This window comes from Pituophis catenifer, unplaced genomic scaffold, assembly GCF_029215685.1.
Source record: "Pituophis catenifer annectens isolate HBS135680 unplaced genomic scaffold, rPitCat1.0.hap2 SCAF_15, whole genome shotgun sequence".
NCBI lineage: Eukaryota > Metazoa > Chordata > Lepidosauria > Squamata > Colubridae > Pituophis > Pituophis catenifer.
In genome coordinates this window covers 16,839,605-16,863,940 of record NW_027256895.1, presented here as the reverse complement: position 1 = coordinate 16,863,940, position 24,336 = coordinate 16,839,605, and the positions used below count along the sequence as shown (strand labels likewise).

Genomic DNA, 24,336 nt, shown 5'->3' with positions numbered 1-24,336 from the left:
AGTGCAACTAATGTTTTGTAGAATGTTCTTTTACATGTAATCCTTCTGAATGTATATCATAACTTATTTCCTGAAGCTAGCAATACTATTATAAACTTTGTGCTCCTGTTTTAATAGAATCTACAGGATAGAGACAAATCCAGTTATTTTCTTAATTAATTTTTGTAATGCTTACACAGGTTATGGGTTTAAATCCTAGCTTCCATCCACTGCTGTTAAATTTTGGGAGGAGGCATTATTTTGTGAAATAAATGTCTGCCATAAGAATTTGTCTCCAGTAATATAAATTTACTGCTTTCTTTACCATTAAGTAAATTGATGGAAGAGACACTTTGGTGTAGTGGTTAAAGCATTCAGGTAGAAACTGGGAGACTGTGAATTCTAATCCTGCCTTAGGCACAAAGTTAGCTGGGTAACATTGGGCTAGTCATTTTCTCTCAGCCCTAGAAAGGAGGCAGGGGTGGGCTTCAAAAATTTTAGCAAGAGGTTCTCTGCCTGGTTGCTGGGTGGATGTGGCCATGGTGGGTGTGGCCTAGTCAGGCTCCTGCACCATGGTGGGAGGACAAAAACATGATGTTTTTTTTCTCCCCGGGCTCTGGAGGCTTTCTTCGAGCCTCAGGGAGGGTGAAAACAGTTTCCCTGGGCTCTGGAGGCCCTCTGGAGGCTGGAAACAGGCCCATTTCTGGGCTGTTTCTGGCCTTCCCAAACTTCCAATAGGCCAATTTTTCACCCACCTCAAGCCTCCGTGCATGCCCTGCACTTACTTGCATCCAAAATGGGCTGTGTGAGGACTCTTGGGAGGGGCGGGGTGGGCAGGGCCAGCAGGAGTAGGATTTGGGAGTTCTCCAAACTACACAGAATGTTAGCTAGAGGTTCTCCCGAACCCCTGCAATCCCCCAGCAGCCCACTTCTGGAAGGACGGGATGGCAAACTACTTCTAAAAAAGACACCAAGAAAACTACAGGCACTTGTCCAATCAGTCTCTGAGAATCAGGCACAATAAATATAGAAGAAAAAAAAAATCTCATAATCATTGCAAGTGTACTAAAGCTAGAATTGATGCTATAATTCAGAGTGAGATGGTCATAGATCATGGACACATTTTTTTTAAAAAACATATCAGTATCTGGGATGATAATGGATCAAATTAATAGTGCCAATGTTGACAAGAAGTGAACTGAACTGTATTTTAAAATTGTCTGAAGATACTGAGGTTCTCCATCATCTTAAACCATCATACATAGTATTTCTGTAAATCAGTGGTTGGTTGCTACTGGTTTGCCCCAGTTTGGGCAAACTAGTAGTGGCAGTGGCGGGAGGCTCCGTCCACCTGCCCGGATGTCATCAAAAATGCTCTGTGCATGCACAGAAGTGCCGCACACTTGCAAAGCGATCACGTGCACCTGCACTCTCCCAATAGCGAACCGGTAACAAAGAAAATTGAAACCCACTACTGCTGTAAATATGTATAAAGTGTAGTAGTTTTTGAAAGTATAGCAATCCAGAATTTGCTATGAAAATGCTATTAGTAATCTGTTTCCTTCAATGAATTATATTCAGATCATTTATGGATCAGCTCCAGAGATAAATGATAAATCCCCAGGTCTCTCGTTCTACCAAATGGCCCCTAACGATGATCTTCAGCATGTTGGAATCCTCTCTCTGCTTGTCTATTTTTCATGGACATGGATTGGGATTCTTGCTATGGATGATGACAGAGGAGAAAGATTTGTGCGTGCTATTATTCCAGCATTTTCCAATCGAGGCATCTGTTTTGCCTTCATAGAAATCTTCCCTAGAATAAATTACTCCGCTGAACATGAAAATCAATTAAATCAAGCAGCAAAAATGTACGAAGTTGTCACAGCCAGCAATGCCAATATAGTGGTGTTCTATGGAGTATCTTATTCTGTTTTGTTTTTGTTATGGTTTCCCCACATTTCTGAATTTGGAGTGCAAAAATCATATATGAATCAATTAAAAGGTAAAGTATGGGTGATGACCACTCAGATGGAGCTCAGTGTTTTGAACTATCAAAGAAACTGGAATTTAACATTACTACATGGTGCTCTGTCCTTTACAACTCACACCCAAGAACTTCATGGGTTCCAAGATTTCATTCAGAGCCAGAAGCCATTAAGTAACCAAGAGAATGGCTTTTTGATGGACTTCTGGCAACACGTCTTTAATTGCGCATTTCCAAATAGAATTCAGGATCAAATTGTAGGACTCATGTGCACAGGCAAGGAAAAGCTGCAGAACGTTCCTGGCCCCTTTTTTGAAATGAATATGATTGGCCATAGCTACAGTATATACAATGCTGTCTACAGCGTGGCCTATGCCTTACATGCCATGACTGCATCAAGTATCGGTCAAAAAGCAAGAGTGGATCAATCCAAAATGATGCTCTCCCTGCAGGTAAAAAGCTTCAAATTCGCAGTACGGGAACTTGATTGAAATGTTATCCCTAGCTTCTCCATCTGTTCTCCATAAATTTGCAGATACATTGAAAATGAACATTGAATTTTAGAGAAAGTTCATGCTGAACATGAATATTTAATGCACAGCATGATATGGAATAAAATAAAATAAAATGTTGGAAAATTCACCACTATAAGTGCAGTGATGTGGTGGTGCCTTCCTTTGAATATAGGCACAATTTTATATTTTTATTTATTTATTTATTTTATATCAAATTTATATACCGCCCTTCTCCCTAAGGACTCAGGGCGATGTACAGCCAAAGTAAAAACATAACCTACAAACATTAAAATATAATTAAAAAGATATATATATATATATATATATATATATATATATATATATATATATATATATATATATATATATATATATATATTTGGCCCCATAATTAAAAGCAATGACAAAACAATTAAAAACATTTTTAAAAAGTGTTAGGCCAGCCCGGCTTGCTGAAAAAAGAAAGTTTTAAGGGCACGGCAGAAGGCACCGAGGTCTTCGATTCTCCTTATCTCTGGGGGCAGTTGGTTCCAGAGGGTAGGTGCCCCCACAGAGAAGGCCCTCCCCCTGGAGGTCACCAGCCTACATTGTTTGGCTGAAGGCACCCTGAGTTAGCCCTCTCTGTGGGAGCGCACAGGTCGATGGGAGGTTGTTGGTAGCAGCAGGCAGTCTCGATGATATCTAGGTCCTATGCCATGGAGCGCTTTAAAGCGCTCTAAAGGTGATAACCAACACCTTGAAGTGCACCCGGAAGACCACTGGGAGCCAGTGCAGCTCACGTGTTATATGGGAGCGCCATGCAGCTCCCGTAACTACCCGCGTGGCCGCATTCTGGACCAGTTGGAGCCTCCGGGTGCCCCTCAAGGGGAGCCCCATGTAGAGAGCGTTGCAGTAGTCCAGGTGAGAGGTGACGAGGGCATGAGTGACTGTGCACAGGGAACGTTCACAGTAGGGACGTGGTGGCTCAGTGGCTAAGACGCTGAGCTGTCAACCGAAAGTTCGGAAGTTCAGCTGCCTTTATTTGTCCCATCTTCTGCCAACCTATCAGCTCGAAAGCACATAAAAAAATGCAAGTAGAAAAATAGGGACCACCTATTGGTGGGAAGATAACAGCGTTCTGTGCACCTTTGGTGTTTAGTTATGTCAGCCACATGACAATGGAGGCGTCTTCAGACAGCACTGGCTCTTCAGCTTTGATTGGAGATGAGCACCCCCCCTAGAGTCGGGAACGACTAGCACATATGTGCGAGGGGAACCTTTACCTTTTAATTTTATATTACAAATGTAGTGGACAGGAAAAATGTTAACCCTGTTTAAGTAAACTTAACACTTGACCAAGATATAAATGATTTTCTTTTTTTAAAAAAAAAATATTCCCTCTAATCTGTGAGAAACTGAGTGGTCAACATTTGCAAATATCTGTAAAGCAGGGGTGAAATCCAGCAGGTTCTGAGAGGTTCTGGAGAACCAGTAGTGGAAATTTTGAGTAGTTCGGAGAACTGGTAGCGGAAATTTTGAGTAGTTCGGAGAACTGGCAAATACCACCTCTGGCTGGCCCCAGAGTGGGATGGGAATGGAGATTTTGCAGTATCCTTCCCCTGCCATGCCCAGCAAGCCACGCGTACCAAGCCACACCATGCCCACCAAGCCATGCCCACAAAATCAGTAGTAAAAAAATTTGGATTTCACCACTGCTGTAAAGCAATGATAAATTATTCAATAGGATTTCCCCTCATTAAGCAACACAAATGAAAAAGCCTGATAGAAAGTGTTCCCTCAGTATGGCTTCCATTAAGCTATAATATCATGGAAAAGGAAAGAAGGGAAAAGGAAGGGAAATCCTCACTTAAAATGAGCCACGGTGGCACAATGGTTTAAGTGCAATACTGCAGGCTACTTCTGCTGATCACCGGCTGCCAGCAGTTTGGCAGTTCGAATCTCACCAGGCTCAAGGTTGACTCAGCCTTCCATCCTTCCAAGGTGGGTAAAATGAGGACCCAGATTGTTGGGGGCAACATGCTGACTCTGTAAACTGCTTAGAGAAGGCTGGAAAGCACTGTGAAGCAGTATATAAGTCTAAGTGCTAATGCTATTGCTAAATTGAATTTTCCTTTTCAAACCAGCTTCATCGCTTTCTCAGACGTGTCTCATTTAACAACAGTGGTGGAGACTATATCTCCTTTGATGAGAACAGGAGGTTATTAGTTGGAATGGACATTATCAACTGGATTACTTCTTCAAATCTATCTTTTCATAGAAAGAAAATTGGGAGAATGGCTCATGAAACATCTCTAGGAGAAAGATTGACCATCAGTAAAGATGCCATAGTATGGCACAGCTGGTTTAACCAAGTAAGTTTCATTGTCCTTCAGTTTAATGATTATTTCTAATAACATTTGATTGAAAAAAAAAAAGAATGAAAAAGTGCTACCCTGTTTCCCTGAAAATAAGACCCAACCGGAAAATAAGTCCTAGCCTGATTTTTAAAGGATGCTTGTAATATAAGCCCTACCCCCAAAATAAGCCCCAGTTAAGATTGTCAGCCAGATGGGTGCATTTAGTACCATAAATACCCCAAAAATAAAACCTAACCAGAAAATAAGCTCTAATGCATCTTTTGGAGCAAACATTAATACAAGACCTAGTCTTATTTTCTGGAAAACACAGTATAAACTAACTAGTATAACAAATGAAGGTCTACTGAAATAATATCTGGGGGATGTCTTTAAATTGACTGAAAATGTGTTGATGGAAATGTAAATGCAGAATATACATCAAATTATTTTGAGAACAAAGTATTTTGCTCCAATTTTCAACCAAGCTACTAAGAACAATAGGCTCAAAAAGTTATATACAAATTTAGATCTTTCAAGGTGTGCATATTTAGTGAAAATAAACACATATGAATTTACATGTTGCTATATGTATAAGCGAAGGGATGTGGTGGCTCAGTGGCTAAGATGCTGACTTGTCGATCGAAAATGTTGGAAAATTCACCAGTATAAGTGCAGTGATGTGGTGGTGCGTTCCTTTGAATATAGGCACAATTTTATATTAACAGAGACGCAGTGGCTCGAGGCGCTGAGCTTGTCGATCGAAAGGTTGGAAGTTCAGTGGTTCAAATCCCTAGTGCCGTGTAATGGGGTGAGCTCCCATTACTTGTCCCAGCTTCTGCCAACCCCAGCAGTTCAAAAGCACATAAAAAATGCTAGGTGGGAAGGTAACAGCGTTCCATGTGCCTTTGGCGTTTAGTCATGCTGGCCACATGACCACAGGAGGTGTCTTCGGACAGCGCTGGCTCTTTGGCTTTGAAACAGAGATGAGCTCCACCCCTTAGAGTCAGGAACAACTAGTACACGTGTGCGAGGGTAACCTTTACCTTTATCTTATATGTTTAAGCATGCTTTCCAGTCCTCACAAGCTTATTTGTCTTGAACTGCAGCATCGGACTTATCTTCTAACTTTTAATTTAATGCATTGTCATTCTTATTAAGAGTTTTTAATCAGAAAGGCTAAGAACAAAAATAAATAATTCCAAAGACAACTTATATTAAAATGTCAGGAGTTAGTCCAACAGCAATGGGATTTCTCCAAAACATGCATCATGTATCCTTCATAATAGCTTTGCTTGTATTATTACTAAGAACTTATTTCACTCAAGTCTGTTGACTTGGATCTGCTGTTTTTCTTAAAGATTAACCCTAGTCATCCTACTGCATCTGGCTGGTTATTGGTATATCCAAGCACTTCCCTGTGATTCTGCCTTCTTGCATGCCCTTAATAAATATAGGGATGTTTGTGGAATAGCTGGGTAAGTTTTAGAGTGGATTTGGTGGCGCTGGTTTCTGCTCTGGCTCCTTACTGGAAACAAAACTTACATTTCTATTTAGGTCCAGCCAATCTCGATATGTACTGAACATTGCCAACCAGGTACTAGCAAGAAAGTGAAGGAAGGGGAGCCATTCTGTTGCTATGATTGCATTCCATGTCCAGATGGAAAGATTTCAGAGAAGGAAGGTAACAATTAAGATAAATAAATGAACTGTTTTGCACAGAAAATGGGACACAGTGGCTCAGTGGCTAAGATGCTGAGCATGTCAATCAAAAGGTCAGCAGTTCAGCGGTTCGAATCCCTAGTGTCGCATAAAGGGGTTAGCTCCCGTTACTTGTCCCAGCTTCTGCCATCCTAGCAGTTTGAAAGCACATAAAAATGCAAGTAGAAAAATAGGGACCACCTTTGGTGGGAAGGTAACAACATTCCTTGTGCCTTTGACATTTAATCATGCTGGCCACATGACCACGGAGACCTCTTCGGACAGCGCTGGCTCTTCAATCATCATAAATATGAGTCAGTTGCCAAGTGTCTGAATTTTCATCAGGGTCACTGTAATGTAATGCTGTAATGGTCATAAGTGTGAAAAATGGTCATAAGTCACTTTTCAGTGCCATTGTAAATTTGAAAGGTCACTAAATAGACTGTTATAAGTCAAAAATTACTGTAGTCTCTCTCAAATAGACCCATCCATTGGGTCTCCATTGTTATGGAAGTAAAATGAGAGATGTACTGTATCTCAGTGGTCCCCAACCCCCGGTCCGCGGACCGGTGCCGGGCCGTGGAGTACCTGGCACCGGGCCGCGCAGCGGCCGGGGGACATGAACGCTGCAGCGCAAAGGCTCCTGGGCCGTGCGCAATGGGCCGTGCGCAAAAGCTCCTGGGCCGTGCCCCCACCCCTGCGCGCGCTCAGCGGGCCGCGGCGATAAAAAGGTTGGGGACCACTGCTGTATATCACCTTTAGCAGTTAAAGGAAAGATAGGATATAGAGAAAATGATAAATCAGTAATTTTCTGCTTTTGTCAGAGCTGAAAAATTCAGAGGAAAGTATAGAATAGAAAGAGGATGCTTAGGAAATGATAAATGATGCATGCATTTAGGTTAATGTTCTCCTTTGAAATGATAGAGAAGAAAAAATAGAGGGGAGAGAAAGTGGGAAAAAAAGATAGCTCTACAGATCCTTAGGCTATCGTCATTGTCATCATCATCATCATCATTGTTGTCATCATCATGAAAAGAAGATTCAGGTAGCAGATTTTTCAATATTAATAATTGAATGGTTCTGCAATCAGAATTAATAACAGAGTCAATTATCACTTTTTGAAATAAAAAAGTGTTGAGAGAGAAAAAAAGGTTGATTGAACATCATCCACTTGGGACTTCCACTTGACATTGCAGCGGAATGGGTCTCCATGTTCTGTGTGCTGAATTCTCCCTATTTGTGGGCTCCAAGAGGAGCCAAAGCCGCCCTGTAGTGGCGATGAAGCAAAGAGGGATGCCCTGTGAGGTCAAGAAGACTAGCAGCTCTCCTGTCTGACCCGGGGGGGGGGGTCCCCTCTCAGCCATGGCAAGAAGAAGAGGCAGCCTAAAGATGGCTGCCACAAAGCTGGGACAACCAAAGAATAACAACTAAGACTGGTGCTGGAGCGAAGTAGGTGAACAGTGACTGGAATTGGGGGGGAAAGGATTCCTTTTTGCCTTAACTTAACCCAAGGAATAATTTGGAACTATTTGCTCAGAACTATTTTTTGTTGTTGTTGTTGTTTAAGTGGAAGGCACAAGAGAGAAAAATAATAAATTTTGAAATGTACAAAAAATTGGACTCTTAAATTGGGAAGACGCTGTACTGGGAAGGCATTTTAAAATGTTGTAATTTTACCCATAAAACTTATTCCACTTTTATAATTGATTTATAACTAGAATTATAATTGCCAAGTGGTAATACTGAAATTTAAGTTGAGTGTGCCACCTGTTGACAAAAGGAAAAACTACAAGCCTGGAAATACTTATGAGAAGGACTGTGAAAATATCTATTGGATTATTGGATTATTCCCAACTACCCCAGGATTATTGGAGATTTAAATATGAAAATAAGCAAGCTACTTAATTAAAGAGATCCCTGAAAGACTTCTGATAACCCCTGGAACTATTCAGATGGAATTGAGTGTTTACCTTTGGGATATAAAGAACTGTGATCAGCTAACCTCTTGAAAGGCAACCTAAGGACTGAGTAAATAGTTCTTGGACTGTTGAACAAAAGTGGAATACTTTTTTAACAAACAAAATAAGATGCTTTATAAAGAAGAAACAAGTGAAACACCAAAGGAGATGGCGTTATTTTTTCAAAACACAAAGGACATTATGGAGAAAGGATTTAAGGAGATTATGGAAAAAATGGAAAATGCTATACAGGGGATGATGAGCAAAGATCAAGATGCCCAGGAAAGGGAGGAGCTAACAGTAGAAATGGAGGAAAAGATTGAGATGAAGAATCAGAGAATAAAAGAAGAAAACAAAGAGGAGACAACAAAGAAAATAACAGTGATTGATGAATTAAACAAGGGGAAAATATATATTAAGAGAGTTGAAAAGAGAATTGGAGATATAGGAAGGTACCTTTGAAAGGGAGATAGAAGCATGGGCAGAAATTTTGGAAACTAGGCAGTAGAGGAAGATAGAGGTGGGATTGAACAGCCAAGAAGCAGATGTAGAAAGAGATAAAGATTTTAGAGAGGAATATGGGAGACAAGTCAAAAGGAAAAAAAGCATAGCAACTGAAGTATTGAAGCGGGCAAGAAATGATGGATATATTATTTTTTTGTTTTTGGTGTTGTTTTGATTTGCTTTGCTTTTCCTTTCTCCTTTTGGTAGGTAAGTGACATGATTAGAAGTTAGGTAAGATAGAAAGAAAATGTTTTTTAACAAAGGATGGCATGATTAAAAGTTAGAATAAGAGATAGAAATAAGAGAAAAGGGAAATATTAGTGTATACACCTTTATATAATAAAATAAGAGTAATAATAAGAGAAAACATGGAATAATTGAATAATGATAGATTGCAATTTTATATAAATATGTATCTCTTTTAAAAAAAATATTAAACTTTTTTAATACGAACAAACAAACAATAACAAAACACACAAACAACTAAACAAAGATCCATCTTTACATCTTCTTTTTAACATTTCGCATCAGTAATCTATATTTATATTTATACATTTTCTCTTTCTTATTTTAATATATCCCTTATACATATATCCCTAGTATATCATCTATATGTATTCTCTTAATCTAAATATTTAATTTTATATAAATATGTATTAATATTAGACATATATAAGTTGGATTGAAAGTAATAATTATGACTAAAGCCATTAATTTTATTTGTATTAGAATGTATGACACCCAGGTGCCCCACTGTCACACTGTTCACACATTGATGTGTTTGTAAAAAATAATTTAAAAAAAATAAAAAACTGGGGGGGGGGTGATAAAATGACCCACTTGGATTGTTGATTGGAACAAAGGGTATTTTCAAAAGGCTTCTAGAAGCTATTTGTGGTATCAATTTGGTTCATAGATTTGATTCAGGAATTGAAGCCATGTATTTTTCTTTTTCAGATATGAGAGATTGTTATAACTGCAGAAATGAATTCTATCCAAATAAAAACAAAAATTTCTGTCTGCCTAGATATGTGAGTTTCTTATCTTATGGAGAACCACTTGGGATTAGTTTTTCTTTCTCTGCCCTTTTTTTTTCTTTGATTACAGCTCTGGTGCTGGGAATATTCCTAAAGCATCACAACAGTCCAATTGTTGTAGCCAATAATCGAAACCTCACTTACACACTTCTGGTGTCCCTCCTGCTCTGCTTCTTCAGTGTGTTCTTGTTCCTTGGCTGTCCTAAGAAGGTGACCTGTTTTATCCGACAGACTGCTTTTGGAATCATCTTCTCAGTGGTAGTTTCTTGTGTGCTGGCAAAGACTATCACAGTAGTTTTGGCATTCTTAGCCACCAAACCTGGATCCAAGATGAGAAGATGGGTGGGGACAAGACTGACCAACTCAGTACTCTTTTTCTGCTCCCTGATTCAGGCATGCATTTGTATTTCATGGATGTGGACTTCTCCCCCTTTTGTAGAGACTGATACTCATTCAGTGAGTGAAGAAATCATACTGCAGTGCAATGAAGGGTCGGTGATTATGTTTTATTCTGTCCTGGGTTACCTGGGCTTTCTGGCTATTATCAGCTTCTCTGTGGCTTTTCTTGCCAGGAAGTTACCTGACACTTTCAATGAAGCCAAATTCATCACATTCAGTATGTTGGTGTTTTGCAGTGTGTGGTTGTCTTTTGTTCCAACCTATTTGAGCACCAAAGGGAAGTACATGGTTGCTGTGGAGATCTTCTCCATCTTTGCTTCCAGTGCTGGTTTGCTGGGATTTATATTTTTCCCTAAAATGTATATTATTCTCTTGAGGCCAGAGCTAAACAAGAGAGAACAATTAATTAGAAGGAAGTGCTGAAGATGAATAGAAGAGAATAGAATAGAATAGAATAGAGTAGAGTAGAGTAGAGTAGAGTAGAGTAGAGTAGAGTAGAGTAGAATAGAATAGAATAGAATAGAATAGAATAGAATAGAATAGAATAGAATAGAATAGAATAGAGCAGAGCAGAGCAGAGCAGAACAGAATAGAATTCTTTATTGGCCAAGTGTGATTGGACACATAAGGAATTTGTCTTGGTGCATACGCTCTCGTTGTACATAAAAGAAAAGATACAGGCCTATTTTGCTGTTATATAGAACCTAGAGATGACACATGTTCAGTCTGTCCTCTATAATGATATTACTGTGTTGTGGGCAGCCTAGTACCAGTTATCCCATCACACTTCTTTGTATCTCCTTGAGATATATCCCCAGCCCTCAACCCCCCTCCACACAATAATAATACACTCAATAATAACAATAATAATAATAATACAGTCAATAATACACGGGCAAACAATACATACAAGCTCAAGGTAAACTGCTCCAAACTCGACTGCAGAAAATACGACTTCAGCAACAGAGTGGTCAATGCCTGGAATGCTCTACCTGATTTCATTGTTACATCCTCAAACCCTCACAGCTTCAACCTTAAACTGTCTACCATGGACCTCACCCCATTCCTAAGAGGTCCGTATAGGGGGCATGCATAAGCACACCAGTGTGCCTACCGTCCCTGTCCTACTGTCCCCATTTATTTGTACTCATTTCCTGTGTTCATGTCCATGTTTATACTTATACCTGTTATCTTGTACATGGTTGACAAACTAAATAAATAAAATACATAAACAAGGGATAGGAAAATACTAGAATTGGTTAGCTTGTCTTTTTCCATTTTTTTTAAAAAAAGCAAAATATAAAATTAAACAAATAATCATATTGCCTTTCCGTCAACAAATACATAAGTGATGTATTCTTTAAATTTTGAAACAGTTTATATGAGACTACTTTTCAATGTACTGGTATGGGAATTATATTAGTTATCTATTACTGACAAATTGAATTTACAGTAAAATATATGGTTTATCTTTTGAGTGTTTTCAATAACTATTTGGGTTTACCTGTGTCCCCCATTATGGCTAATTTTTACATAGGAGAGGTAGAAACCAAAGCCCTAAACTCCTTCACAGGAATTCCATCCACTTACTGCAGTGGTGAAATCCAATTTTTTTTACTACCGGTTCTGTGGGCGTAGCTTGGTGGGTGTGGTGTGTCTTGATGGCATGTCTTGGTGGGCATGGCAGGGGAAGGATAGTGCAAAATCTCCATTCCCACCTCACTCTGGGGCCAACCAAAGGTGGTATTTGCCAGTTCTCCAAACTGCTCAAAATTTCAGCTACTGGTTCTCCAAAACCTGTCAGAACCTGCAGTGTTTCACCCCTGACTTACTGGTATAGGTATGTGGTTAATACTTGGGTCAAGATTAAAGCACAGGAAGTGAAAGCCTTCACCAAACACATCAAGTCTGTGGACAGATACATTAAGCCTCGGTGACACAGTGGTTAGAGTGCTGTAGTGCAGGCCACTTCTGCTGACTATCAGCTGCCTGTAATTTGGTAGTTCAAATCCCTCCAGGCTCAAGGTTGACTCAGTCTTCCATCCTTCTGAGGTCAGTAAAACGAGGACCCAGATTGTTGGGGGCAATATGCTGACTCTGTTAAACTGCTTAGAGAGGGCTGTAAAGCACTATAAAGTGGTATACAAGTCTAAGTGCTATTGCTATTGCTACGTTCACAACAAGGGAAGATGTTAAGGAAAACTGTCTGGCTTTCCTGGACTGTGTTGCATACCTTAAGGAAGACAGAAGCCTTAACACTGAATTTTACAGAAAACCAACACACACTGATTAGTATTTGCATTTTAATTCTTACCACTCACTAGAACACAAAATGGGAATGCTCAGAACTCTACACCACTGGGCTGATAGTTTGCCTGCCATTCCTGGTGGGAATCTTTCTATTCCCATCACTATCGCAACCAACTAATCTCCAGTATTTGAAGGGAGATACTGGGGGCTGCCACAAAGAAGAGGTCAACCTATTTTCCAAAGCATTAGAAGGCAAGTCAGGAAACATGGACTAATGTTTAACTAATCAAGGAGCAAAGCAGCCTAGAACTAGAGAGAAGAATTGTTCTCCTAACAGTGAGAACAATTAACCAGTGGAAAAACTTGCCTCCAGAAGTTGTGGGTACTCCATCAGTAGAGGCTTTTAAGAAGAGACTGGACAGCCACTTGTCTGAAATGGTATAGGATGCTTGAGCAGGGGGTGGACTAGAAGACCTCCAAGGTCCCTTCCAAGTCTGTTACTCTGTTATTTTGGTTATAACTGAGTAATTCAGTTAACATTTGAGAGTTTACTGAAGACTTTGTTGAACTTTGGAGTTATTAGCCCAAGGCCCTATATTTATATTTAAAAAATCAACCTAAATATAAAAAAGGGTGCATTAAATTTACAGACTCCCAATCCAAGTGTCAGTTGTATTTGCATGTCCAGGATCCACAAGGCAGGGAAGAGGGCAGGGATTCCCACAAAGTGTTTCTCAAAGTAATTGCATCTTGGGTTGATGGTAAAACAAAATCAATTTTTGGTTTGGCTACTTTTGCCCATTGCCACTAAAGTCTCATGTGGATCATGCAGTCTTTTTAACAATGTGAGCTTGTTCCAAGCCTTACAAAACACTGAAACATTTGATTTGACTGGAAGCATCGCGGTGAGACAGTTGGGGAATTAGCAGGCTCTGATGAGCTCCGCGAAATCCCGGACTGACGAACCGCTGCCGAGGGGTCTTCGAATCAGAACCATCCTGTAGGGATGGGGAAGAAGGAGAGGCACCTCAGAAGACCAAGACGAACAGGCAAGTTTCTTGAAGGTCAGAGGAAACTGTCTATGACTCGGCGGCGGGGGACGGTAGCCATTGCAGCTGTCATGAAGCTGAGGCAACCAGACTAAGCATTGAGCAGGAATGATGAATGGAACAGAGGGTTTTTGAAGATGGGTGAGTGACAGCCAATCCATGGTTGAAACAACAATAAGGATTTTTTTTTTAACTTTAGGACCCCTAGCGATAAAACAGCGGCTAATGAGCATGGGGGGATGAAAAGAAGATTTTGAAGCATAATCTTAAAGGGACAAAAACCCAAGGGAAAATTGACTTTTGAACAAAATTATTTGGAAATAATTTGGAAAATTTTAAATAATTAGAGAAATTGCCCACCAATAAGAGTGTATGCAACATTGCGCTTGCGTCAGTTATTTGGTGTTTTCTGTAGCAGCATTTGAATTTGAGTTTCAGTCATTTTGAGCTCAAATCTTTGTTAACATATTTTTTAAAAATAATGTTGGGGCCAAGTTTTCTGCCAAAAAGAGTGCGATTTGGTGACCCAAACTTCAAAGAAACTGTTCTAAAATGATATGGAGAAGCAGAGAGTGATCTGAGTGAAATGGAATCAGATTATTATGATTTTTTTTTTAATGGACGACGAGGAACATCCCACTGCCACCGTTTCTGATATCAGTGATGATGAAGCTCCCAATGAAATTGATGACCAGATACAATCTATGTCGTGCAATAATTTATATAGCAAGAACAAATTCAAATGCATCTCTGCATCTTTTGGAAGCAATAGATCCAGAACAGAATAGTCACAACATTGTTGTGGAATTACCTGGACTACGGTCAGCAGCTAGAAATCTCAGAAATTCATCTACTCCCCTAGAGATTTGGAAATTATTATTTTTCTAAAGAAATTATTAGTGCCATCATTCAGTGGACCAATGTAAAAATTAGGGAAGAAAGATTGAAGTTCAAGAATGGAGAAACAAAAAGTGGCCTGCGTGATGGAGATTTGATAGAGATCAATACATTTTTTTTTTTGGTTTTCTGCTTTATACATCAATTTTTAGATCCAACCATGAAAACATTTAATGTCTTTTTGTTAGTGAGGTCATTATGACCTCATGTCTGTAATAGCGTAGCTGAAATAGTACATCTGTGATTTAGGTGGAGCTGATTGTTTGCCTATGCAGTCCTTCCTTGGAGGCAGACTTGACAAAATGCACTTTTATTTTGTTTTGTTATGTTGTTGTTGTTGTTGTTGTTGTTGTTGTTGTTGTTGTTGTTGTTGTTATTTAAAGGATTTAGGCTACCTTAGGTGGCTCAAAACAATCCATAAAAACATGGATAAAAAGAAAAGTACACTTCTCCCCAGGAACCAGACCAATAAACCTTGCAGACCTATCCTACTTAATGCTTTGACATCATTGAATGCTAGATTTGATCACAAATGGTTTGGCCAAATATTTGTTTGTACTAAGACAATCATCTCACATAACATTGCCCAGATTCTAGAATAATTAGACTTTCATTCCATATATGGATTTTGCTGGAAGAGTGTTGAGTAGTGCTATTAGTTATACAATGTTGGCACAAATAACTAGTCAATTAATTTAACAGAATAACAGAGATAAAAGAGATCTTGGAGTCCAACATCCTGCTCAGGCAGGAAACCCTATACCATTACAGACAAATGGTTGCCCAATCTCTTCTAAAAAACCTCCAGTGTTGGAGAGCACTCACAACTACTGGAAGCAAGTCATTCCACTGATTAATTGTTCTAATTGTCAGGAAGTTTCTCTTTAGTTCTAAGTTGGTTCTCTCCTTGATTAGTTTCCATCCCTTGCAGAAGTGGTATTCAGCAGGTTCTGACCCATTCTGGAGAACTGGTAGTGGAAATTTTGAGTAGTTCGGAGAACCGGTAAATACCACCTCTGACTGGCCCCTCCCCCATCTATTCTCTGCCTCCCAAGTCCCAGCTAATCGGGAGGAAATTGGGATTTTGCAGTATCCTTCCCCTGGAGTGGGGTGGAAATGGAGATTTTACAGTATCCTTCCCCTTCCACGCTCACTAAGCCACACCCACCAAGCCACGCCCACAGAACTTGTAGTAAAAATTTTTGAATCCCACCACTGATCCATTGCTTCTTGTTCTGCCTTCAGGTCAGTGGTGGGTTGCTCCCAGTTCTGTCTGGTTCTATAGAACTGGTAGTAAAACCAGTGGGAGGCTCCGCCCACCCACCCAGATGTCATAATTGACAATCTGCACATGCGCAGAAGTGCGTGCATGTGCTCCCATTGCAAACTGGTAGTAAAGGTAAGTAGAACCCACCCCTGCTTCAGGTGCTTTGGAGAATAGGTAGACCCCCTCTTCTTTGTGGCAGCCCCTCAATGTCACCCCAGTCCTTCTTTTCATTAAGCTAGACATACCCAATTTAACCAACTCATCAAACTATCTTCCTACTACAGTATATAATATTCAGTTTCAATGGGAAAATGCTACATAATCATAAGCATAGAAACAATGAAGGGAAATGAATTTGCCACCTTGGAGTCCATAGGAAAATAAGTGGTTGGGGATATTTTGTTTTATTTTAATAGTGCACTTATTACAGCCATCCAACTCCAGAGATATGACTCTGGGAAATGTACAGTAGTGTTCTTCTTCTTGAAAACAATAATTATATAATAAAACTACATAAATATAACAAAGGTACTGATCAAAGACATCTTGGGATAGTTATCCACCTAAACTGAAAACCCATAATCTGCTGAAAGATAAAGATAAACTACAATCCAGTTTGCTAATCTGATAAGTAAATACAAGTAAATAAAATAAGATGTCAACTATAACAATAACTACTACAATAATAATAATAATGTTGATCTGACATACTGGTATAATATCTTCTATCCCACGCCAATAAAATGGCCAGCTTAGATAGTTAGTTAGCTTAGAACAGAAGATAGTTAGTTAACAGTTTACTAACATAACGTACTTACCCAATCTCACTATGCTTCTTGATATAAAAAGGTCTTAAAAATGGAATGTTACAATCACCTGATAATAAAAAATAATAACCATAATCCTAATCCAAACTCTAACCTATTGTAAAAATTTTCCATCCTTATTGTCACAATGCAAAACCACAAATATTTTCCCCATAAAATGTGACATCACTTCTTATGCTGGTAGCAGGCAGCTTGGTTCATCTTTTGGGGCTCTAACAGACTAATACACTCTTTTGGATTAAGAAAATAACCAGGGGTGAAATTCAGCAGGTTCTGACAGGTTCTGGAGAATCGGTAGCGGAAATTTTGAGTAGTTCGGAGAACCGGCAAATACCATCTCTGGCTGACCCCAGAGTGGGATGGGAATAGAAATTTTGCAATATCCTTCCCCCAGGAGTGGGGAGGGAATGGGGATTTTCCAATATCCCTCCCCCAGGAGTGGAGTGGGAATGGAGATTTTTGCAATATCCTTCCCCCAGGAGTGGGGAGGGAATGGGGATTTTGCAATATCCTTCCCCTGCCATGCCCACCAAGCCATGCCCACAGACCCAGTAGCAAAAAAAATTGAATTTCACCCCTGAAAATAACAAATATAACAGTTAATGTTATTTTCTTCTTAGGTGCTTCCTGCTGTTCAGTTCAGACCTCACTACAATGATATAGCATTTAGGGGAAAAGATGCAGAGCAATAAACCAGCACTGGAGGCCAAGATGGAAAAAATCTCCACAGCCACCATGTATTTTCCCTTTGTGCTTAAATAAGTTGGAACAAAGGACACCCAGACACTGCAGAAGACCAACATGCTGAAGGTGATAAACTTGGCTTCATTGAAACTGTCAGGCAAATTCCTGGCCAAGAAGGCCACTGTGAAGCTGATGATAGCTAGGAAGCCCAGAAAACCCAGGACAATATAAAACATGGTGACAGATCCTACATTACACTCCAGGATAATTTCTTTCATCAAGGAATGCATGTCAACATCTGGAAAGGGGGGTGCACTTACCAACCACCAACTGTAAATCAAGGCTTGAGTAAAACAACAGAAAAGAAGAATGCAGTTGGCCATGTGTTTCCTAGACCACCTTTTCATTCTACCTCCTGGTGTGGTGGCCATGAAAGCGAGAACCACAATGATGGTCTTGGCCAAAATAGAAGAAACCGCTATTGAGAAGATGATGCCAAAAGCTGTTTGTCTAATGAGGCACATTAGCTTCGTGGGTTGTCCAATGAAAAGCAAAGTGCTAAGGAATAAAAGCAAGAGGGAAATGAGGAGAACATAGCTGAGATTCTGGTTATTGGCCTTGACAATGGGAGTCTCCCTGTGCTTAATGAAGAGATGAAGCACCAAAGCTGTGAGAAAACAAAACAAAAGGGAAAGAATAGTGAGTGTAATTCCCAAAGGTTCTTCAAATGAGAGGAAGCTGATATTTTTTGGTAGGCAGAGATTCTGGTCTTTGTTGGAATATTGATCTTCTGGACATGGAAAACAGTCATCCAAGTCTATTAAAACAAATAAAGAAATATCCTATTTAATATATTAGAGTTGCATATATAAAATAATTAAAAAGCATGGAAAAATATATTTTACGAAGTCTAAAAGGACTTTAAAAGGAGATGTTGGACCATTAGATAACTTTAAGATAAAGGTAAAGGTTCCCCTCGCATATACATGCTAGTCATTCCCGATTTTAGGGGACGGTGCTCATCTCCATTTCTAAGCCGAAGAGCCAGCATTGTCCGAAGACGTCTCCATGGTCATGTGGCCGGCATGAGTAAACACCAAAGGTTCACGGAACGCTGTTGCCTTCCCACCAAAGGTGGTCCTATTTTTCTACTTGCATTTTTTACATGCTTTTGAACTGCTAGGTTGACAGAAGCTGGGACAAGTAACGGGAGTTCACCCCATTACGCGGCACTAAGGATTCAATCCACTGAACTGCCGACCTTTTGATTGACAAGCTCAGCATCTTAGCCACTGAGCCACCGTGTAAAGATAACTTTAGGGGAACATAAAATGTAATACACAACAGATTAAATTTAATACAATACTCAGTACTCAGGTATGACAACCTAAATGCTCATTAAAACTAGTTTATGGCACAGGTTATCATCTGATGGATTTTAAGTGCTGCTGTGCAGAACCTGGCAATTTTGTTTGTTGTAGTAGGGTTAGTATCTAAATGCAGCATGGAGGCATAGGTATTTATGCATCAATGGTGAAATGAGGCTCCTTTGAATGTCTTTATTGTACAAGCACTGAAGAAATACTGTTGGGGCATTGTCTCTTCAACCACTTCTTCTTGCTCGCTTCTTGTATCAGGACAGCATAGGAAATGGCATGACATTGTGTCACAGCAAAGATTTGATACTTTGAGTTTAGTTAAGTACGTTATACAGGAGGCAGACCATGCTTTATTGCCCTCACTGGCAATAAAAGTGGGACCTGAGTAAATCCAATTGGTACACTGTGTCTGTTAAGTAGTTTTTTAATGAGGGCTTTGGCCATACGGTATTGCATGCTGAGGAGAAGACATGGAGAGAAGCCCAAGGATGAGATGTTTTTCCACTGTGGATTGAAGAATAATCCTTCATAATTAAAGAGATATGACCAAGGAGAAAAAGGATCATTTGTGCCAGTATTTGAGTCTAGCTTCCTCTTCCATGAGGCCTGTCTCTAATCAGAGGGTGGCCTTATGAGACATAGGGTTGTGGACACTAGTTGTCCCAAGCCTCCTTTTGCTCTACTGTGTTTTCTCCTGATTCTGCCTCAATTGAGAATGAATGAATGAATGAATGAATGAATGAATGAATGAATGAATGAATGAAATCCATTCAATAATGGACCATCAGCAGTCTGTTTCCTGAAGGAATATGACATCTGTTTCCTGGAGCAACATGTGAGAGATGAAATCAGTAAAACCAAGGTCTTTGATGGATGCAAACCACTCAGCCATATTCCTGATTAGAAGGTGAGCATACACTGGTAATTTCAATGTCAAGCAGAAGCTCTGTGAAATTGGTTGGTTAATATTTGCAAGGGGAATAACTTCCTTTTACTTTTTGGTTGAGATGGTTGTACTTGTATCTCCCTCTGTAGGGGGAAGGTAGGGTACCATCAAGCTCCTACTTTCCTTTCTCTTACTCTTTACATGAGATATCTTCCCCTCTGGGCATTGACGGCAATTGTGGCAGCAAAATGGTTTCCCTTCAATCTTTGTCCTACTGTATCCAGACTTGCAATGTTCATTACACATAGAAAGAGGTAGCACCTGTCAAGAAACACAAGAGGGGAATGTTTTATCATTCCTAAAACAGATAGGAATGTAAACAGATATTACAATTATCTATTTTCAGGTTATATCCAGTATATAAGGTTGACTCAACCTTCCATCCTTCCGAGGTAGGTAAATTGAGGACCCAGATTGTGGGGGCAATAAGCTGATTTTGTAGAAACACTGCTTATGGGGGGCCAAAAGCCCTAATAAGCAGGTATATACAAAAGAATGAAGGCTATTGCTATAAGTGCATTGTAAGCCACCCTGAGTCTTCGGAGGAGGGCGGCATATAAATTGAACTAATAAATAAATAAATAAATAAATAAATAAATAAATAAATAAATAAATAAATAAATAAATAAATAAATAAATAAATAAATGCAAAGAATTTCAAAAGGGGATGAGCACAGGTGAGGGAACACATCAGAAGTGGGATTTACATACTGTAGCAACTGATTTGCCCAGCACTGGAAATGTGAGGATGTGCCATCCGTGCATGCGTGCAGCATCACAAAACATGGCAATTTGCTCACATGCGCCATGCATGCAACGTCAAACAACACAGCAATTTGTTTGTGCACGCCATCCGCACACGCGTGTGGCGTGAAAAACACAGCGATATAGGCAGTGATGAAATCCAAATTTTTTTACTACTACTTTGGTGGGCGTGGCTTGTTGGGCATGGCAGGGGAAGAATACTGCAAACTCTCCATTCCCACCCCACCCTGGGGCCAGCCAGAGGTGGTATTTCCTGGTTCTCCGAACTGCTCAAAATTTCTGCTACCGGTTCTCCAGAACCTGTCAGAACCTGCTAGATTTCACTCCTGGATATAGGATTCCACCAGGGTGGGTGGGCAAGGTGGATCTATCCACAGATTGCCATACCGGTTCTCTTGAATCGGTCCCAACCGGCTGAATACCACCTCTGGAACACATAACATTTGCCAGAAAAAGCCTTAAGGAAACTAAATGTTCTCCAAAAAGATTCATTTGATTCAGCCAATTGCACAGAGCTGTGATTCCCTCCCCACATTCAAATCAGTATTTCAGCAGAGAAATGGGCAAATTTAAGTAGGCTGCAGGCAGATTGTGTAATTCAAAAATGAAATCAAGAACATGTAAAAATAATTTTAAAATGGTAGAATGGAAAAAAATGGGAAACACGGGAAAACAATTGACATATCTTAGTATGAGTTTACCTGGTTGAAAGCATTGGGCCATTGGATTGCATCTTCAGAAATAGTGAATACTTTGTCAGGGGCATTCGGTGGTGCTACTCTTCCAACTTTGACTCTAAGAAAGGACTGATTTGGAAATGTGATCCAATTAATAATATCAAATCCTGCTATTAGTTCCCTCCTGGAATTAAAGGAAAGCATTTCGCCAACACTGTTGTTAAATGAAACACTTCTCAAGTAGTGGTGAAGCTAGAGGGAGAGAGAAAGAGCACCAAATTATTCTCAGCATCATATTATTTGAACACAGTAACAGTCAAATTGAATTCTGTTTGTCAAAAAAAAAAATTGTCTGGTGAATGGATTTGTCCCCGATATTTGGAATAGCAGACTTTCCAGATTTTTTTTTTTTTTTTTTTGGAGATTATATTGCTCTTGACATTAGGAAATCTCAAAATTCTTTGCAGTGCTGGTAATAATGGAACATATCAGAATATTTCTATTCCATGTTTCTTGATTTTAGTGAATGAAATTTACTAATCTGGCTAGAGAGATACCCATCGAATCCTTAAAGTATTTTTCTATTGCTTTGTAAAAGAAATTTCTTTACAATAAATTAATTGTGACATAGAAGCCTAACAGTGGTGGGTTTCCAATATTCTTACCACTGGTTCGCTGTACATGTGCACACTCACTTCACACGTTTGCGTGCCTTCTCCACATGTGCCCGGCCTTCTGTGCATGTGCTTTGCTCATGTGTGTGCTTTCCGTGAATGCGCCCCGCCTCAAAAACGTGGCCAAATAGGATGGCATTACACTGGGGCGGGTAGGCAGGGGGCGGGGGCCCACCCACAGTCGCTGCTACCAGTTCGCCTGAACCAGTACAAACCGGCTGAACACCATCTCTGAAGCCCAATTAGATTCACATCAAAGTTGATCACAGTCTTTTCCATCAGTTACATAGCAATAAATATTTCACAAATAAAATGAAAGGCATTAAAATCTAATTCATATCCCACCATTGTCTGAAAAAAAAAGCCTGAGTGGCGTAGGAGGCTAATGCCTCCTAAGGCAGCATTTAACATCCAGCTGCCTGCAATTACTGCGAGTTCAACTCTCACCAGGCTCAAGGTCGACTCAGCCTTCCATCCTTTCTAAGGTGGGTAAATTGAGGACCCAGTTTGTGGGGGCAATAAGCTGACTTTGTATAAAATATACAAAAGTATGAAGGCTATTGCTTAACGCATTGTAAGCCGCCCTGAGTCTCCGGAGAAGGGCGGCATATAAATAAAAAAAAAAATTGTCTCAAGAAACCAACACTGTGTACAAGAGGATCCTCCTATATTATTGATCGAAGGAAACTACCTGCCAGGTTTGTTGATTGAGAAGCTATCTCTGCTTATCTCGTCTGGCTCCTTTCTTTGCTGTAGATGAGAACATAGCGTGCAAAGCTTCTGCCACTACATGGACAGCATTATAGATGCTATAGCTGTGACTGGTCATGCTCATTTCAAAAATTGACCCAGGAAGTTGACTCAGGTTCTCTTTTCCAGTGCAGATGTCTTCATTCATTGTTTCTTTGGGAATTCTGGAGAAAGAACACTGAAATGCCTCTTTCCAGAAATCTCTGAAAAAAATATCTTCTTTTTGAGATGCGAATTTCATGTGCCGAAGGAACTCGTGGAATCCCAGCACTTCCTCACTGTGGACTGCGAAAGAGAGTGCACCATGCATGAAGTCAATGGGCCAGCTTCGTTGAAAAGACAATGATGTGAAATCCATCTGGGCTACAAAAATCCATACTTTGGTTTTCATTGGGATCTCCTCAAATTCAGACATATGAAGCATTACTCTTATAACCGCCATTGTTTGTATTTCCCCATGCACAACTACCACATTAGAAGTTGCGCCCATAATGATTCTAGAAGTTTTCTCTCCATCTGAAACCATTTTGGTGATTTCGGTTGAAAACTTGAGTTGTGGAAATTTTTCTATGAAGTCAAAGCAGATACCTTCCTGGATAAACTTGGGCAGCTCATTTTCTATGAATCTCTCCCCATTCTCACCCTCAATGAACATCACCCCAATCCATTTCCACTGGAAATAAAGCAGTAGCTGTATAATCCCCTTATATTGCTGGTAGACATCTGGAAATATCTGGCGAAGGAAAACTCTTTGGGATATGTCATTCATCACTGGCGCGGACCCATATGCCAACTACAAAGTATAGCAAACAATTTAAAAGGAAAAATATCTGAGTTATTTTTCTTATTCCAATAAGTTGGAATACTTTCACCATTTTGAAATTGCTTGGACCGAAGCATTAACTGTTTTTCAGTATAAACATTGTTTTTCTGTCTAGACAACATTCAAATTCCATAATAATTCTAGTTCAGCAAACCCCCAATTCAGAAAAAAAGGGGGGGGGGTTGTGAATGTAATAGACATAGACTTACCTTCTCCAAAATAAATTGAAGAAACTTTTCTCAGTAGATTATCAGTAATAAAAACACCATGTAATCTCTTATTCATCATTAAGTGTAACACTAACATAGTTAAACATAGTTTTTAACCTAGTTAAAGAAGCTTTGGAATTCTCCACCATTCATGGGAGTGAATTGTATGCTAATTGAAAATTTTGAATTAACTTTTTTAGTGATCTCTATATAATCATGTATATATTTTGAAGATTGTACTGTCCAGTTTAGGTCCTTTGTAAATTAACATACCACTGAAGCTACAGTGAAATAAACCAACAGAATCCAGATTCACTACATAGAGCAATATCAATCACCTATCTTTGGACAGAACCTGCATGCTCCTCTGTGTCAGCTTTGGAAGCCATATTAGGCCGGAAGCTTCCATGCTGTCACCTTCTCATGTGTGGGAAAATAGGATGGGGGATTTAGTAGAGGGATTGTCTTTAGACATAATAGCATTCTTCCTGTCAGTCAAGGTTAGGCTGATCCTGCATCTGGAGAAGGAGTGGTCGGAGTGCTGTCTCGAGATGGGATGGATGGTGTTTGGAGCATGTGATCGACTGAGGAGTGAGGGGATGGTTTTGGGGGTTTTGATTTACTGAGGGGAAACTTGGACCTCTCAGATCCAGGTTTTCCCAGATGTGCCAGTTTACCTATTCTAGTAAATAGAACTTTGAAAAATGCTTGCTTCAGAGTTTTACT

At 39.8% G+C, this 24,336-nt stretch overlaps 1 protein-coding gene across 1 annotated transcript; it reads left to right on the top strand.

Moving 5' to 3' along the window:
• The first annotated feature begins 1,620 nt into the window (after nt 1–1,620).
• On the top strand, nt 1,621–10,836 carry LOC139324470 (vomeronasal type-2 receptor 26-like). Its single transcript, XM_070954182.1, has 4 exons — nt 1,621–2,418; nt 4,605–4,832; nt 6,372–6,498; nt 9,935–10,836. The coding sequence occupies exons 1-4, from the start codon at nt 1,621–1,623 to the stop codon at nt 10,834–10,836; spliced, it is 2,055 nt and encodes a 684-aa protein (XP_070810283.1).
• The last annotated feature ends 13,500 nt before the right edge of the window (nt 10,837–24,336 follow it).